The sequence below is a fragment of the Silurus aristotelis genome (assembly GCF_946808225.1).
Source record: "Silurus aristotelis genome assembly, chromosome: 24".
In the NCBI taxonomy this organism is placed as follows: domain Eukaryota; kingdom Metazoa; phylum Chordata; class Actinopteri; order Siluriformes; family Siluridae; genus Silurus; species Silurus aristotelis.
Genome location: NC_139597.1, coordinates 17,492,904 through 17,512,332, shown reverse-complemented (window position 1 = coordinate 17,512,332; position 19,429 = coordinate 17,492,904). Strand labels below are relative to the sequence as shown.

Sequence of the window (19,429 nt, the reverse complement as noted above, 5' to 3'; positions counted from 1 at the left end):
GGCATAATACAACATATAACTACAATTTGACATAACATATCACACAACATAAAACAATACCACCACCATGCTTCAGCACAGGACTATGTATTTAATCAATTACTACTCTGATTGATTTCATTCTAAAGCAGGCAGATGTTGATTTCAGAACTCTATAATGCTCATTATGTTCATTCTTATACCAATAAATAATGAATGTTACATGCCACAAAAGCACGTACGTGTTCTTATGGCTTTGCTGCTCTTTTCGCCCTCCGTCTCCCTGTTGTCTTGTCTTTCCTCAAATGCAGGTGCCGGTTCCTTTCATTTAGGCATTATGGGGGATCTGCCACACCCCTATTGGAAGCGGACATCACTAAAGAGGCGGGGCTTCGAGGATTCAAGCACCGTTGTGGAGGAGGGAAAGGGGAGCAGATATGGAGAAAAGAGGGGACCCGAAAATTTTGGCACCCAGATGTAAAACATCTTAAGGATGATCAACGGAAACAGGATGCACCTGAGCTTGATTTTGAATGTCCTGGCAAAGGCTGTAAATACTTATGTACGTGATTTATTTTTCGTTTTTATATTTTTCATAAATTCCATTTTAATAAAATCAAACAAACATCTTTCACGTTGCCATTATGGGGTAGTGTTTGTAGATTTTTATAGAAAATAATGACGCTGTAACATAAAATGTGGAAAAAGTGAAGCGCTGTGAATACTTACCAGGTGCACTGTAGGAAGTACAGGAAGAAATGCGTGAATATATAAGAAGGGTGTACAGGAAGTACAGGAATGTAAGCGTTTTTCAGACGGAGATCTTAATTTGGATGTAGCGTAACAAATTTTTGGGAAACATTTGCACTAGCAAACATGATCGCACAGCCTTTGATTCTATATTAAAATGCAGGTCTAAATAAAAAACCTGTTTCTGCATTTGTGTTGTTCTGGACCATGTTTTGAAATGGTCGACCGATCATACTGATCATACTTGCCGATAACCGACAAACCTACAGGTAACATAACACCATGTAAAATATTATTAAACTTGAGTGAAATAAAGGACATGAATTCAAACTGAAACAAAAAGTAAACCTCCGAAATAAAAAAAAAAAATAAACAGCACGTGGTTTCATTAATTTGCCTCTAGAGGCCGCTCCTGTGCTGCGTAATGCAACCCGGAAAAACTATATCTATGGATTTTTGCTGCAGGTTTATGACCTCTATAGTGATGCAAAATGCACAATCAAGCGGACTTAGTGGAAAAACAATTACAGGCTGTTTTCCAGAAGGAAATCAAATGAAGGTTGAAATAATGCATGAAATAATTATATAGCGCATGCACGGTTAAAAACGGATTGAGAGCAGTGCTTACCGGTTTTCCGGCTTCTTTTCATCATCAGATCATTGGTCGCCGCTCTGAAGACTTTTGCCTCATGGTCGTCAGCGAAGTTGAGGCCGATCTGACACTTCTGTTTGGGGGTCGAATTGGATTTGCATCAGAAATATTTTAATATATCAATTACATATCAAATGCTTGGAAACAGATTCACTTATGGTTTTTGAGACATATGCATGATCCTTTTGTTTCGATGCAACTCGAACAAATAGGAGTCTAAATGTGACATTTTGGCTCTAACAGAAGAACTTGTGTCAGATAGAGACTAGGAGAAGATGTGGGCAGAATTCTTCACCACCACAATCAAACATGAAGGTGAAAACTTGAAGGATTGGAGTTGTTTCGGTGCAAGGAAGGTTGAAAAATTATTCCAGGTTAAAGAAACCAACATGGCTTCATTGGAACCGCCTTCATCATACACCGAGACAAAGAGTCGAAGCATATATCCGAGCTTCGTAAGCGTTATTTAGAGAGCAAACAGTGGTCTGGAGTGTTGTCATTCCTGGAATGACCTGCCCAGTCACCAGACCTAAATCCTGTTAAACTGCTCTGGGATGAACTGGAGCAGAAAGGAACATCTCCAACAGCCAGGAGCTGTTATTCATGTTACGGGAGGATTTTTCAATAGAAATAAAATTCTGAATATATTCAGAATCCAGTCAATATATTCATACTTCATTCTCAATGTTTACTTGAGCAAAAAGTACAAAAGTATTTGCCTTCAAATGCATTTAAGTATCAAAGTACTATGATTTATTACGGCTATAATGTTCCTATTGTCATTTGTGTCACAAGACTTTTAATTAAATCAACTCAAGTTGTGTGAAAAGGTTCTGTTACTCTTAGCATACTGACCTTTTAATAGAATGATATAAATGAGACGAACACTGATATTTAATTAAATTATCATGAGCCCAAAACCTTCTTTTCAACTAATCGCACAAACGAGGTCAGTAGATACCACCAAGCGCCAATCAAAACAAGTTCAAAACGGAGCATGCGCTTTAACCTGATTGGTCGCTTGCTGTGTGCTATATAGGTTACTATTCAGTAAATTACTGATACACGAAGTACGATTACATTCCACAAATGATGGAGCTCCTCGGGAGGTAGGTAGTTAGATATATATAGCACTTAAAGTACCAAAGACATTAAGATAGTATCCAGTCAGACGTATGGAATGATTCAAAACGACTCATAACTTTCCACTAAAAAGGCCATAAAAATTAACATCTCAATCCAAAAATCATCAAATTCTGATTGATTAAATCAGAGTCCTCACTACCGATTTCTGAGGACGTCGCGCACTTTAGTGTCCTCATCGGAAACACCATTTCTGATCCAGAAGGTTACATGGGGTCATAGAGTGCCATCCTAAGTAAAATCCGAAGCACTTACCTCTCCTGCGAAGGTCATGAAGAAAGGTTTGGAACAGTTCATCACAAAGCCGTAGTAGAGCTCTTCTTCGAAGATTTGGCCATCCTGCGAAAAGCAGTGAAAACGTGAATTAAAACTGAGGGGGAAAAAAGGAATTTTTGGAATTGCCATAGAATGTGTTACTCCCCTACATTTGTAGTACAAAAGTACTTCTCATCCGATTATTCGATGCAATAATCGGTAAAATACTCGATTACTAAAATAATCGATAGCTACGACCATAGGTGAATAAACCCTGGATAACCAGCAAAGGCAGTGCGATTGGGACCATTTATACAGAATACACATTCCACAGATTCACACAAGGACGTGTAAAGTAGTGCTTACAATAAGCCTCGTCACTTACTTTTTTCCCCTTAATCCCTTCTCACTGAGCCAAAACCTGTTCTGAATGACAAGGAACCTTGGCTCATATCCCAGGTCCACCAAACAACAGCTGCATACATAACTAGCATTCCGTTTAACCCCTCCAAACCGCCAGAGGCAGCGAGCATCATTTACAGCCAATCGTCTTTAGCAGAACAAGCAAAGCTGCTTGGATGAATCTCACAAACACTCCTGGCGATAAGCATCAGGTAGACCCAAAAACACAAATGAGTCCTGGGGTTGTCAAGTCAAGTCAAGAGGATTTTATTGTCATTTCTACTATACACAGTGGTACACAGTACACAGTAAAAAACGAGACAACGTTTCTCCAGAACCCTGGTGCTACACTAAACAACAACAAACAAAACAACATAGAGCTACAACACAAGTTACATAAAGTGCATCGAGTGCAACCTGGTGCAAACAGTGCATACAGACAGTGCAGACAGACGACACAAGACAAGACACAAAACCTAATATAGCGCCGACCAGTAAACCTACTGTATACTTGATTATATAGTACTGTACAAGAAAACTGTAAAAACCATACAAACTAAAAACTATATCCCAGAAGTGAGTGTAAACAGAACAATGTAGTGCAAAAAAATTTATGAAGTTGTTAAGCTGCACCTGACAATGTTTGGCATACAAAACGGGACCCTTTAGAGACCCTACAACTGGATAAAAAAAATAAATAAATAAAAATTACAATTGTTTTTCCAAACAAGGATACCGTTTGACCAGGACACCCCCAGTTTGGAAGTGTGGTGTCAAGGGGAGATGGGGTTTTTGGGAAGAGATGGGGGTTGGGGTTTATTATCGATGAGGTCTTGGAAGCATGAGGCCCGATGCCGATTTTGTAACTGCCATTGATTTGTTGCCCTCCAAATCAAAAGATACACTTTACCTTCAGTTACCATCAGTTTCAGTCTAATGGTTTTGGGGGAGTGCTGTGGTTAAGATGTTGGACTCCTGATCGAAAGGACGCGAGTTCGAAATTTCGACTTACTTCTCGAAATATTTTGAGTTTATTCTCAACTATGGGAGGAATTGTGCAATCCACATTGTGCAATCCACATGGGGAGGAGATTGAGAGTCTAACAGACTATTACTGACTATATCAACTTCTGTGTGGAGAATACTGTACCCACCAGGACTGTATGGTGTTTTCTCAACAACAAATCATGGATCAACCCTGATATAAAGACTCTCCTTAGAGAGAAGAAGAGCGTTTTTAAATCGTGAAACAACGAAGAGCTGGAAACTGTTTAGAGAGAACTGAGAAAGAAGATCAGGGAAGGAAATGCTTGCTACAGGAGGAAGATGGAGGATCAGCTGCAGCCGAACAAGGTCAGGTGTGTGTGGAAGGGGCTCAAAACCATCACTGGTCATAAGAAGCCCAGCTTTTAGACTGAAGGTGACCAGAAGTGGGTGAATGATCTGAATCTAGTCTTTAACAGATTTGATCAGCTACCCTCCCCTGCCCAGACTGCATCAGCTCCAGGCTTCTTACGGCCTGTGCAGATCAGCTGTGCGGCATAGTGCTGTACATGTTTGACCTGAGCCTAAAGCTGGGGAAGGTGCCACAGCTATGGAAAATCTGCATGGTGCCTGTACCAAAGACGTCACAAAAGACTTTGGGGATTACCAACCAGAAGTACTGACTATTCTCGCCATTTCGATTCCATTCTCAAAATATTTTTATAAATATTCCGACTTCGTTCTAAAATTGCTTTTTTTTTTTTTTATGTTTTTATTGGTTTTCTTGTAATTTCGTTCTCAATATATTTCAACTGTATTGTCAAAAATCCACAGCCACAATCTTTCAACCAAATCCTCCATGTCCGTTTTACGCAAAAGGTTTCTCGCAATTCTGTGCTTTTTCTCGTAACGGTAGCACTTTATTCCCGTATTGCTACGACTTTATTTACCTTAGGCACTAAAACGCTGATGACGACCCAAAAAAAAATTGTAAATGTTATATTTTATCTTAATTTCGTCAAAAATCTAAAATAATGGACAAACAGAAAAAAAATGGTTGTTCGTATTTTTATATTCTTATTATTATTATGTTAAATTTGTATTAGCAAGAACTCTTTCGAATCGTAATTCATATAGAGATTATGCCAGAAAGATTCCTTCGTACACTGTATGTCCTAGTCAGTACAGGCGTAGGAGTTCGAGAATAATATGCTGTTTATGCTGCAAGGTTCGGACCAAATCTGCCAGTTGTGGGTGTCGTGTCAAAAATAGTGACGTCGCATCGTACGGACGGTTGACGCCGAGCCGCGACCCCAATTATTGGCTTCAGAAACACAGATTCAGGGAGAGATGACGGAGATTCTAGATGCTAACAAAGCAATGAATGTAAAGAGGTATTCAGCTATGGGGAGAAACACTAAAATAGAACTGCATTATAGACAACCTTATATGTGAGCAAAAGTATGTGCACCCATGACTACCAGACATACATTTGACTATTAAAATTCTATTTCCATTTCATTACATTAACAGCATTTAACCAGAGTGACTTGCATTTATCTCATTGATACGACTGAGCAGCTATGGGGTTAAGGGCCTTGCTCAGGGGCCCAGCTTGGTCAGGCATGTTGTGGTGGTGCACATATTTTCGATTATACTGTTAGCTTAGTTGTTAAGGTTTTGGACTTTGAATGCGAAGGTTGTAAGCTCAAATCTTAGCCACTCCAAGCTGCCACTCCTAGGCCCCTGAGCAAGGCCCTTAGCTGCTTAGTTGTGTAAATGAGATAAATGCCATTACCAAATACCATTAATGTAAATATAGTGTAATTACAAGGACCTCAAATTCTATTTGGGAGAGTGCAATAACAGGTCGGAAAGTATTTTATGCAACATTTTGGAAAGCAAAGCAACGTGGCACAAATGGCAGCCCGGTGATTGTCGGACTTAGTTTTGAAAGGAATGCGGTAGAGGTCAACCGATTAATCGGCACTGATAGCTGATTGCAGGGACTATCGGCAAAAATCCATAACGATCGTTTTTTCTGGCTTCCAGTCTGCTGTCATTACAATGGCGGCCTCTAGAGGCGAAACGCTGAAGTGCTGTCTGTTTTGACGCAAGAAACGGCGCAATGCACGGGAAGTACTACATTAGATTTATTTATATACTTCTATTTATTATTCAATATATTCATATTTATTTCTTTAGCACATTTCCATGGTGCGGTTGTTTGTTTTTTTATTCAGTTTCCATCTAAAAAAAAAAAAATCAATCAGTTGATTAATCGGTTATCGCCAAGTACTCAGCTAGCGATATAATCCACTATCGGTCGACCTCTAGAACGCAGCGTTATCAACTCACCTTGAGATCAAATACACTGATAAAGTACGATCTCCGGGAGCTGTCCTTCACCAGGCAGGCCACGCCACAGCATCGTTTGGTCCACGATGAGTTTCCAACTGCTGCGTACACTTGCACCACGGCTGTGGACAGAGTCTGCAAAAACATAAGAAGAAAACGGAGTGAAATATTTCTTTTTCGAGTAATTCTGGGAGGTATTCAAGAATTTAGGACTACTTATATAACATCCATTTGTAAAGATTATTATATTCAGTCAATTCATTTTTTTCGTAGAGTCCATTTAACAATGGATATTGTCTTAAAGAAGCTTTACACAAAGCGGTAATAAAAGAACATACCATAATTTCCGGACTATTAAGCGCACCCAAATATAAGCCGCACCCACTGAATTTTAGATTAAATTTTTTGAATTAAAGATTTTTATTTTGAACATAAATACGCCACACCTGTCTATAAGCCACAGTTTCCTACATTTAAACTAATGAACTTTACACAGGCTTTAACGAAAGTTAGTTTAACGACAGTGTCTGTTACACGGCTTGTATCTAAACAGTAGCCTACCAAGAAAGTCATTGGTCACCATCTTCCTCCTTCCTTTCACAACTATTTTTTTTTCTCTCGATGCCGTGCAGCTCAGAACACAGGTAAAGTTTTTTTTTAAATGCCCGCTTGTTTTCAGTGTGACGAATGATTCACATTTCCTGTAGACAGTCCGAGTGAGCGGCAGGTCAAACATCAGAGGAACATCATCCATATTTATGATGTGGTGCGGCCCGATCCAGAAGGAGTGGCATCTGATTTAATATAAAGAATTTCATTGGTTCACCTGAACCCGTTCGCAATTTCATTGGTCTAATGTTACGGGGCTCAGTTTTTTGGCTTGAAGTTTGTGAAACCGGGAAAAACCTATAAATTAGCCGCTTCGTTGTTTAAGCCGCGGGGTTCAAAGCGTAGGAAAAAAGTAGCGGCTTATAGTCCGGAAAATACGGTATACAAGTATACACAGTAAAAAATACGGTATACAAGATTATATCCTGACCATTACATATATAGCAATATATTTGAACCTAAACAGTGACAGGAAGTGCTAGCATAAGTGCCACCACTAACGTTAGCGGTACCTACGCCTGCACGAACTACGGGTGGAACTTTCAGCACGACAATTATTTACTGTGCACAATTAGTATCAATGCACCTAACATTGTTTTTTTTTTGTTTGTTTTTTTGTTTGTTTGTTTGTTTTTTTACATATGCACGTGTTTCACCAATATGACAGGGTTTCACCAATTAAAATGAAAAACTTTTTAAGACTTTTTTTTAAGACCATTAAAAACAAAATTTAAGACCTATATCACGACATCAAAAACACACACAAATATGCTGTTAACCAAGTCCTACATTTTTTTCATGCCAAGTATCGCTAAACATGGACTTCCCTAAAGCTGATTCTTATAGTCTGTGGTTCAATTTAAGAGAGATTTGCACCAAAACCCGAAAGCTGATTGGCTGCGACATTTTAAGGCATAACATTCCGATTTTTACATTTTACACTTTTTTTTTTTTTTTTTTTTTTTTTTAAGACCCTGAAGAAACCTTGTATTAAGTGGGAATGAGGATGATTGCATTATATTATCACAATGGTCCCCGGAAGTTCGGAAAAATCTCGGAAAAATAGACCACCAGGGAACCCGCAGTCCCTAGGGTACCTTTGTGAATTCATCTAGACATTGTCACTTTAATACAATAATGTGTTTTCAAAAAATATTTGGAAATTTGTTAGTGAACACATAGTTTAAAATGTTATTCCCAACATTCCTGAACATTCGGTCCCGATACGGACTTCAGCGAATTTTAACATAATCCGCAACTTGCTGTTAGTTACATTCCAAATGAGAACCGTGAATTTTCCGAGAATGATCAGGGATTGACTGCAGTATTAATATTAGTATGAGGCCATAGTACATCATATGGTTACAATCGTTTATAAGGCTGTGCATTTATTTAGAATGCTGATTAACCTGACCACAACTACAGGCCTGGCCAATGACACTTTCGTCAGCCAATCAGAATCGAGTATTCGATAGAATATGCAAAAATGAAAATAACCAGTAAGCAAAAAGGCCCATGCGGAAGAGAAAAGCTGTAAAGGTTTAACTGAAAGATGCTGACACGCCTGGTATGCGCTTGACGTCTGGGCTAAACGTACACTTTAAACACGTTTTCGGGAATAGCGAGGACCTCATAAACGGTCATAACGATAAACCTCGGCAATCGTGTCGATTGTTCTGTAAGCATAATCCGTCCTGCAATATACCGATAACACAGAGCAAATTTATTGTGTACAATCTCACATGACACCGACGAGCCCTGTTTTACAGCTGGAGGCGAACGGCTGATTTGAATTTCAAATGTCACCTTTATCACAAACTTTATCAGCAATTTTTACTGGATGTAAAAGGAAACGCCGTTTCAGGGAAATGGCATCCCGGCCCGGTTTTTTTTTTTTCCCCGGTGGAAGTAATAACCCCATGAACTCTGCTTGTCTATTATTATTATTTTAAAAAAAGGATATTTTTTGGGTAATATCTTTCTGTCAGGAAAAAATACAATGGTTTAAAAAATGTTCTGTCCGATAAAAAAAAAAAAAAAAAAGTAAATCAATATTTATAAATGTATAATTTTTATTAGCTTTTTGATGTCCCCCCTCCCCTTTAGTCAGAATAAAATAAAATCAAAAAGAAATTAAAAAATTTTTTCTTTAATATTTTTCTTTTACTTTGGTGGCATCCATATTAAATATCCTGCACGTAAGAGATATATACATTTGTAATACAGTGGAACCCGGTTATCTCGCCCTCGGTTACCTCGACAACCCTATTAAGTCGACGTTTTTGAAGTGGAACCGCCAAATTCTCGCTTTTTCTAAGCATTTTTTATCGGTTATGCCTTTTTTTATGTCGCCAAACCCTGATATCTCGAGCACAAGGGGGGGGAAATTTGCCATTTAACGTCTCGGTGCAGCCGCAGAAGAACTCGCGGAAGTGGTGGAAAAATCAAACCTTACAGATGCTCCAGGTGTTGAATTGTATACTGGTGAATCTCAGCGGTTAGTTAGTGCACATATGCCTTTTGTTGTTGAAAGCACCTGACACGCTGAAGGGGGCGCCGAAGGGGGTGTGGCAGGTGGATTCCTGACAGATAAACATGTACTCTATGTATTTTTATAGCATGCCTTCATCAAACAAATCGCAGCAACGCTGTTGTGTAAAAAAACCCTTCAGAAACACGTGCATGCACAGTCTCATTTATTAACGCACATCATGTACATAAAGAAATTTCAAGCACGTTAATATACTGCCGCCATTTTGATTTTCGTTTATCTCGATCATCGGTTACCTCGATGCTTTTTGGCGACCCCCTAGGACATCGACATAACCGGGTTTCACTGAAGTAAAAAAAAAAAATTCAAAGCTTTATTTATTTATTCATTATTTTTTGTGCGGAATTAATTCCTTTATGAATAAATAAAGTGAATGAATAAAATAAATAAATGTGTAAGAAACAGGTTGGGCTGCACCTATGGGTTTTTAGTAATCGAGTATTCTCTCCGATTAGTCCATCGATCAATCGGATAAAAAGTACTTTTTCCTTCATTACAGAGCAACACAACATATACAAGAGAAAATAAGACACGTCTCTTTAACTAAACTGAATGGTTTTACCGCTAAAATTGCATAAAAGACTTTCTGTGAAAACTAAACCCATTTAATTGCCAAATTATGTTGAGACGTTTTTAAAATTAGAATAAAATGAAAACCTAAAGACTTTCAAATCACATGATCCAATCCAATATTTTATTCTCAATAGAACATAAGAAATTGTACACTTCCGCACAAAATGAGCCCATTTCAAATTGGATGCCTGCAACAGGCTTTGCAAATCTCATCATCTACAGTACATATCATCATCATCAAAAGGTTCAGGAGAAATCTCGGTGGGTAAGGGACGAGGCCCCTTCGGCCCCTCAAACGACACTGCATCACTCATCGGCATGATTGTGTCATTGACGTTACTAAATGGGCCCAGGAATACTTTTAGAAACCGCTGTCTGTAAACACGATCCGCCGTGCCATCTGCAGATGCCAACTAAAGCTCTATAGCAACTAAAGCAAAAAGGAAGCCACATGTGAGCATGGTCCAGAAGCGCCGTTGTGTCCTCCGGATCAAGGCTCATTTAAAATGCACTCTTTCAAAGTGTTCTATGGTCAGACGAGTCCAAATTTGACGTTCTTGTTGGAAATCAAGGATGCCGTGTCCTCCGGGCTAAAGAGGAGGGGGATTTTCCAGCATGTTATCAGCATTCGGTTCAAAAGCCAGCATCTCTGATGGTATAGGGCTGCATAAGTGCATAAGGTATGGGCAGCTTGCATGTTTTAGAAGGCACTATGAATGCTGAAAAGTATATAAAGGTTTTAGAGCAACATCTGCTCCCCTCCAGACGACGTCTACTTCAGGGAAAGCCGTGTGTATTTCAGCAGGACGATGGAAAACCCGCATACTGCAGCATGGCTTTGTTGTAGAAAAGTTCTGGTGCTGAATCAGCCTGATTGCAGTCCAGATCTTTCACCTACCGAGAACATTTGGCGCATAATTAAACAAAAAGACGACCACAAACTCTTCAGCACCTGGAAAACGACATCAGGCAAAAATAGGACCAAATTCCAACAGCAAAACTCCAGAAACGCATAACCTGAATGCCCAGACGTCTTTAAATTGTTTTGAAAAGTAGAGCAGATGCTACACAATGGTAAACTTGGGAATAAAATAAATATATATATATATATATATATATAAATGAAATCCTAATTAAAAATAGAACTTTTCTTTTTCAAATTACTTCTTTTGTGTTGTTTTCTGATCAGGGGTCTAATTTATAAACGTGGCATACGCACAAAACGAGGCTGGAAACGTGCGTACTCCACTTTCCACGCAAAGGACGCAGAGTGGTCCAAAGTTTAGCGAGTGGTGTGTCAGTAATAATGGTCCGTGGGGAAACACAGTACCTAAATGGACTAAAACATTGTTTTCGAATTACTCAAGTTACCCGAGGAATCGTTTCAGCCTTACACACAAGATTAAAGTGTGCTGAAGTAAATAGAACAGTTAAGTAGAAAATATCTTTAGAAAATGAAATATTAAATGTAAACAATATAAATGCACACACAGCATATACACATCTGTATTACCCAAATGGGGTCTAACAGATGTAAACTATTTAATAACGTTTTTCTATTGATTACATTTTATTTAGTTCATTTAATCCATTACTCAATATAATCAAATTTTTTTGTATTTAAACCAAACAGGCCTTTTATATAAATTGTTTAAAAAAACAAACAAACGTTGATGCGTGGAAATATTTATTATAATAAACGACTTAAATTAAAACATTTTATTTCAATTTTCATTCAAAAAGCCAAGCAATTTTATGTTTTGCATTTCTTCCCCCTAAGCGTATGGATATTTAACCGAACCCTGACTTAACAACCGAGGTACGTACCGAACCGTGAATTTTGTGTACCGTTACACCCTTATATAACAACAATGGGTTTTGATGGGGACAAAAGCTACTGGTTGATGATGACGAAACAAAGGGAGGTTTAGTGGGGGTCTGAAGATGATGATGATCTCATGATCATGGTGGTGGAATGAAAACGAAATTCATGAATATGCTGGATTTACTGGATAAACCTTTCTGCATTGAAATGCATTACTGCACGACTTCACTGCTGCTTCTCTGAACTCCATCTTAACCGAGAAGGAAGTTTTTTTTTCTCTCTTCTCCTGCTGTTTCCTTGAACACTTACACACACCCGCTTAAACACAGGTAACTGCGCAGGAATGAGGAAGTACAACCCGGTCTGGAACAAGTGCTGACGCAAGTGTGGCCTGAAGGTCACTTATCTAGGGCAGGGTCCTACAGAAGGCATTTCACCCACTGTAAAGACTGAATAATCCCCCACACAGAGAGGGCAAAAGTACACACATCCTTCACTTAAGTAGAAGTACAGATACTAATGTTTTAAAAGACTGGTAAAAGCTGAAGCACTGACATTTTTAACTCAAGTTGAAGTAAAGCAGTTTTTACTACTTCCTGTTTTCGTGTCATGCTGGTAACTGGATCTCACATCATATTAATATTAGGGCTTCCAATCGATTAAAATATTTAATCACAATTGAATCTGTTCTAAATGTACCATAAATGAATACGTTTTTAATCCTCGAATCAACATGTGCATGGAGAAATATGGATACTTTAGGCAAATGTATGTTTATTATAAGTGAAACGTAATTACGTTAATTTATCAGCAAAGTAAATTTTTGCTACGTTTCCACACGGACGGTTAAGGAGGTGACACCGGAAAAACTGAACCTCTTCTAACTTTCATACGGATAACAATCAGAAAATATTCGATGTTGGTTTATTTAAAAGTAGACATTTTGAGCATTCTATTCATATTTATTAAGACTGTGAGGCAAATATTCACTGAGAATCCGTTTGTTTTAATTATGTTTGTGAAGAGAGATGACAGAGAGCACCCCCTGTCTTTTCTTTATTTTACAAAAGCTGTTGTTTTTTATGAGTGTATACAAATAAAAGTAGACCCTTCACAGATTTTAATAAAGTAATGCTCTTAACTGTCCAATAAAAAAATTGTCACAAAACACGATGTGTTTGTCGACCCCCAGAGCGTTAAAATGCCCACTGTGCGAAACTAAAACTAATTTTAAATGTTGTTCCCTAACGAATGTATTCAGGCTGAATATCCACCCTATAGTACACAAGCAAAGAAAAGATGATCATGTGATCAGGAATGTCTCTGTTCTCAGTCATGTTTACATCACTGACTCCTTCTGTCTCATCCTTTAACCCCAAACTTCTAGTTGCCTTTTGCCACGCTCATTGTGAGCTTCGTTAACTAGCCCCCCGTTAACTAGCCCCCGTATGTCGCGCGAGAGCCAGGAAAGAGCTGAAAACGGCACGAAATGAGAAAAATAATATTGCCGAAATGGCAAATAGATTCAAACTAAAGTAACGAGGCTGGTTTGAAAATGTCGGAAGTAGAAAGTACAGCAATTTGTGTACAAATTTTATAAATAAAATTCAAAAGTTGTCTGAAAAACAAATCTAAAAAAGATACCAGAAAAATCTACACAACACTGTAATGAAGTATTTGTACTTCGTTACTTCCCACTTCTGCCCCCAGATAATGACCTGTGATAGATGACATAATTCCAGGTCGGACCGGAATGCTGGAATATTTCATGGCCCATTGGAAAGCTGTGTATGCAATACACATATGCTTAAGACAACATCGTTTCGTGTCAGAAATGCGTCTCTGCTTGTGAAATATCTCCTGTTTGTAAAATTTTTCTTCAAACAGACTTTAAATAAAACTATTTAGGTTTCTATGCTTTAAAGAAATAACAGCTGGGAAAAATGTGCTTAAATAAACAAGCTGTAATACTAAATACTTCCATAGCACAAGGATTTGACTCCTACTGCTGTTCGCCAGTATTAAATAAATATCTCACACATGATAACCAATAAACCCACTGGTATCTTTAATACATGCGTTTCAACCAACTTCCCATGTCTTTCAATCCACCCCGTCTTTTTCTTAAAATTATATATATTTTATATATATATATATATACACACACACAATTTTCTAAACAATATAATTTTTTTATTGATGTTTCATATATATATATATATATATATATATATATATATATATATATATATATAAAAATAAAGACACAAACTTGGTTATTTGTGTGCATGTGTTTATGCACATTTATATATAAACCAAGTTTGTGTGTTATTTTTCCCCATACATTTACTTTTTTTCTTTAAATAATTATTATACATTTTACAAACACTATTTTTTATTGAGACTTTAAAAACCAAGGAGGAAGATTAAATAAATAAATCCACAAACAAGCCAGCAGCAAGCAAACAAACAAACAAACCAACAAAAAAAAACAAACAAACAAACAAATAACAAGAAAGACCACATGGGAGCTTTCTTGGTGTGACCTGGATAAACTTCCTCCTCCCTATCATAATCATAATAATCATCATCATCAGGTTGGAGTAGTAGAAGAAATCAAAAGTTAGAATTAGGGAGTAAGAAAGGACACATTGAGCGCAGGATGAAGAAGTTTGAGGATGAAGAAGTTTGAGGATGAAGGGGTTTGAGGATGAAGGGGTTTGAGGATGAAGAAGTTTGAGGATGAAGAAGTTTGAGGATGAAGGGGTTTGAGGATGAAGGGGTTTGAGGATGAAGGTTGGTTTCAGGTTTGGTTGAAGCAGTGATCAGGTGAGTGGGAGACTTGGGGGACTTACAGTGCATTTCCGGCCCAGGTGAGCGAACAGCGTGTCGTTGTCCTGCCCGGAGAGCAGACTGGAGCTCGCATTATGGGCCCTCCTGTGCGCTGAAGCTCCACTCATCCTCCTCAATCTTCCTCTTCCTCTCTCTCTCTCTCTCTCTGACACTCTTTCTGTCTCTTCACTTCACTTTTCACGGCAGGAAATCGTTAAAACACACACATACACATATATAAAATCATAAACGTCAAATCTGATCACTGACTCAATCAACGCAGTCTGAGATCCGACTTCATCTGTAGATCTGCTTGAATCCGAAAGATAAAGGAAAAGTTCCGGTAGTTCTCCTACTGGATTTAACCCAAAAAAATTCCCGGTGGATTGTTTGTTTTCTGGGATCTCTTTAGGACTCATCCGAACTCCACTCGGTCCTGCAACATGGCAGCGTCGGAAAGACAGCAGTGAATCACACCACTTAAAAAAAAAAACCACGTATTAAAATAACAAAACAAAATAAAGAGACAGTTCTGGTGTGTGTTCTCAGGCTGTCCGATACACACACACACACGATTACATGATAGACACGATTATAGACACTCACACTCACTCATACACACGTACTTCCGTAAGCTGATCGCGTCAGTAAAGAAGGCGAGTGGGCGGAGTCAAGGCGGGATGACGTGTGCTGTCAATCAAGCTGGAAAAATCACAGACTGAAAAATATAAAATCTAATAACAAGCATTTTTAAAGTAGCTGATTGAGTGTATATGTATCGATAATGGGTTTATATAATAATAATAATAATGATAATAATGATGATAATAATAATAATGATGATAATAATGATAATAATAATAATATTATTATTATTATTATTATTATTATTATTATTATTATAATAAATTAAAAATTTTTTTAGTATTTTAATACCACTATATATATATATATATATATATATATATATATATATATATATATATATATATATATATATATATATATAAATATAAATATAAAAATTATCATTATAATTATATATTAGGGTCTAAAATGCTGGGGAACTTTATTCCCATTCCCACGACTGAGCACCAATAGTAGATTAAGGGCCTTGCTCAGGGGCCCAAGAGTTGCAGCCTGGTATAGCCGTGACTTTAAACCCACAACCCGCAAATCCTCCAGGTCCAATAATAATAATAATAATAATAATAATAATAATATTAATAATAATAATAATAATAATAAATGAAATGATTTTTTATTATTTGATTCACCCAAATTCAATTGCAAATGTTGTTTGTACATCAAAAATTTGACTTGTTTCCCATTCAGACTGTCAATTCTAGTAATGTTAGAGGTGATAGCTCAGTGGTTAAGGCATTGGACTTTGGATCAGAAACTCATAAATTCAAATTCCACCACCACAGAGCTACCACTGCTGGGCCCTTGAGCAAGGCCCTCAACCCTCACCTGCTCAATTGTAAGTCGCTCTGGATAAGGGCTTTTGCAAAATGCCATATTACTATTATCCTGGGGTGATAATGATATAACCATGAGCAATGCTGAAGTAATGTCTAAAACCACTATACTGTTTACCATATGAGTGTATGTTATCAAATTTCAACTGCCTATTACAGTTCACAGTTTACAGTTAGAAAGTAGATGTAGCATGAATACAACTTCATTTTGACTGAGGCGTTCTTGATATCAACATCATCTCTAGTCCTGAGCTGTTGTTAGAGCTGCCACATTTTTCAATCCTAGTCTCCAGTTCCTAGCAGTGTGGGGTTTTGCAGGTTTGTCCTGTTTGTGTGGGTGAAGGTCATGATTCTCATGGTTCTCAATTTTACTCCCACCTCCATAATACATGCCGGTAGGAAAGGAAGTGACTCTAGGATTAGGAGTGGCCATACACTGAGTGTTTGAGAGACCAGAGCCTGTCATTGTGCATAGCAACTACTGATAGTACGAGTAGAAACAAGCTAAAAAACGTTCTTTGCTTTGTTTGTGAAGGAAAAATAAAATTTTACATTGCGTTTGTGAGAATAAGTCATCGAAAAAAGGGCTGTTTGATTACTATGAGAGTGACAGAGAAGTGTACAGCTTGGGAAGCAGAATCTGTGGTGGCCATGTTTTAAAACAATGATGTTAGCTGGGAACAGGTTGGAGTTGCACTGTGGCATGACAACTATGCAGCTGAACATATTTCTTATTAGACGTCCTGAAAGGCAGTGAATATTATTTAGGATTATCTCAGAGAAACCTCAATATGAAGAAAATGGAGCACTAACACTAGCTAAGCGCTAGCACATCCTCATAGAACATACAACAAGCTTCATCAACCACCACCATCACCAATTTTGCTGATGACACTGTTGTGGTGGGCCTGTTCTCCAACAATGACGAGACGGGCTACCTACAGGAGATTAAAAATCTACAGAGATGGTGCAAGGAGAACAATCTTCTCCTGAACATCAGCAAGACTATGGAGTTGATAGTGGACTTCAGCAAGAAGCAGTCAAACCAAGTTTCTGGTACCTAGGTGTTCATATCACACAGGACCTGTCTTGGTCCTGACACATCAACACCCTGGGGAAGAAGGCCCAGCAGCGTGTGTACCACCAAAAACGCTTAAGGGACTTTAAACTTCCCTCTCAGGTGCTAAGGACCTTTTACACTTGCACCATTGAGAGCGTTCTGACGGGTATCATCACTTCCTGGATCGGGAACAGCACCATGCAGGACAGGTGAGCCCTCCGGAGGGTGGTGAGGTCAGCTGAATGTACCATCCGCACCGAGCTCCCTAACCTAAAAGTCTACAGACAATCACACTAAATCACTTGAATCTATAGTTTATACTTTTTTATTTATCTACTTTATTTTTTATCCTTAAATTCTACTTTTAGCAGCTAGCAAGAAGCATGAACTTGTATCCAAGTAGCCAAAAATTGATATTTTGCTAGTTAGTTGTAAGTAGTGTAGTTGACAAAATTTTTAATTAACGTTAAAAAGCAAAAGCTAGCTTTTAAACCACATTACATTAACGTATATAAGTGTAAAAGTTGAGTTTGTGAAAGGAAACGCAAACAAACATTTGTACGGTGCGTTCATTCAGCTAGTCACTGAGACAGATGGACCAACAGATGTTTGTCCTGCTCCAGCCATTCCCCATGAGCTTATAAAATTTTCAGTTACTGCTTTGATTATCAGATCCCTGGTGCTCTGCTTGGGTGCATCATACACACTGCTCTAGCAAATGACTGTTGTGTGACTGTTTTCTGATCATTCCAGTGCAAATTGCCTTCAGAGAAAAAAAAAGTCTCAGTAGATACTGTACATACTTCAAATCACGAGAAGCTTGATGAGCTACAGTTTCCGTCATTCAAGCTACTTTCAGTTTCGTGTCAGGGAATGTTAAACTGCTGGCCATCTCAATGTGGCCTCAGTGGAAAGCTATTTGGTTGTTTTGTAGGCTCTCAGACGTCCTATTCATATACAGTATTCATGATGAGTGGCCTACTGTGTGTATATGTTTAATAGAGCAGTTCTGTTTTAGCATGAAGCCTGTTTTAGCATAAGAGTTCTATATAATTCATGTTTTAATGTGAATAACCTTTTATGGTACATGTGTAAAGGTTGGAAACAGCAAGATTTTTTTTTTGTTTTCAGACACTTGCCAGATTAAAAGGCACAAGAATTGGACAGTGAATGAGTGGAACAAAGTTTTGTGGACAGATGAGTGCAATTTGGCTTTTACAGAAGAACTTATGTAAGATAAAGTACAGGAGAGAAGATGTTAGCGGACTGCCTCACACCCACAGTCGAACATGGATGTGGAATCTCAATGGTTTGGGGTTGTTTTGGAGCAGGAAAGGCTGGAGATTAATGAACCAGCATGGGCGCCATTCAATACTTGAATGCCTTGCAATTCTGGACTGCGGCCAATTGGAAACCGACTTCCCCATACAACAAGACAACGATCTGAAACATACGTCTAAGTGTTATTTAGAGAGCAAACAGGGGACTGGAGTGATATCTATCGTGGAATGACCTGCCCAGTCACCGCACCTAAATCCTATTGAACTGCTCTGGGATGAACTGGATTGGAAAAAAATCTGGTGAATTCAGCTCTGAATGCACATTTATCTATATATAAAATTGTTTTTCAAAGTAAATGTTTCTAAAAAGTAACATGCATGTGTGTTTAAAAAAACAATAAAAGCCTCTGTGTTCCAAAACTTTTGACAGACACGTTATTTATTACTTTTATGTTGTAATTCGACTGTGCAATACCTTCAAAAATAATTGTCAAACGAGAAACCGCGGATTTGTCATCGCGAACCCGAAAGAGTGAGTGTGCGGGCCGCTCCGACGACATTCCCGAGCTTTACAGCATTCCCGCTGAGTGAGCTCTTATTGCATGTTCCTGCAGTTCCTTTAATGTCATTGTAGGACTCTCAGGAGCCTCTCAAGTGTTCCTCTTGTACTTTTGTCAATATTAAAGTAGCATCAT

General features: G+C 38.2%; 1 protein-coding gene across 5 annotated transcripts in view; it reads right to left on the bottom strand.

Moving 5' to 3' along the window:
* LOC310719128 (actin nucleation-promoting factor WASL-like) overlaps positions 1-15,617 on the bottom strand; it is a 38,859-nt gene extending 23,242 nt beyond the window's left edge. For 2 of the 5 annotated variants that reach the window (XM_083528558.1, XM_083528557.1), the window contains exons 1-4: positions 14,937-15,513; positions 6,524-6,658; positions 2,780-2,863; positions 1,358-1,454 (exon numbers count right to left, since the gene is read on the bottom strand). In XM_083528558.1, the coding sequence (XP_083384684.1) occupies positions 1,358-1,454; positions 2,780-2,863; positions 6,524-6,658; positions 14,937-15,041 (421 nt within the window). In that variant the 5' untranslated portion in view covers positions 15,042-15,513. The other 3 variants (XM_083528559.1, XM_083528560.1, XM_083528561.1) reach the window with 3 other exon arrangements.
* Between the last annotated feature and the right edge of the window lie 3,812 nt (positions 15,618-19,429).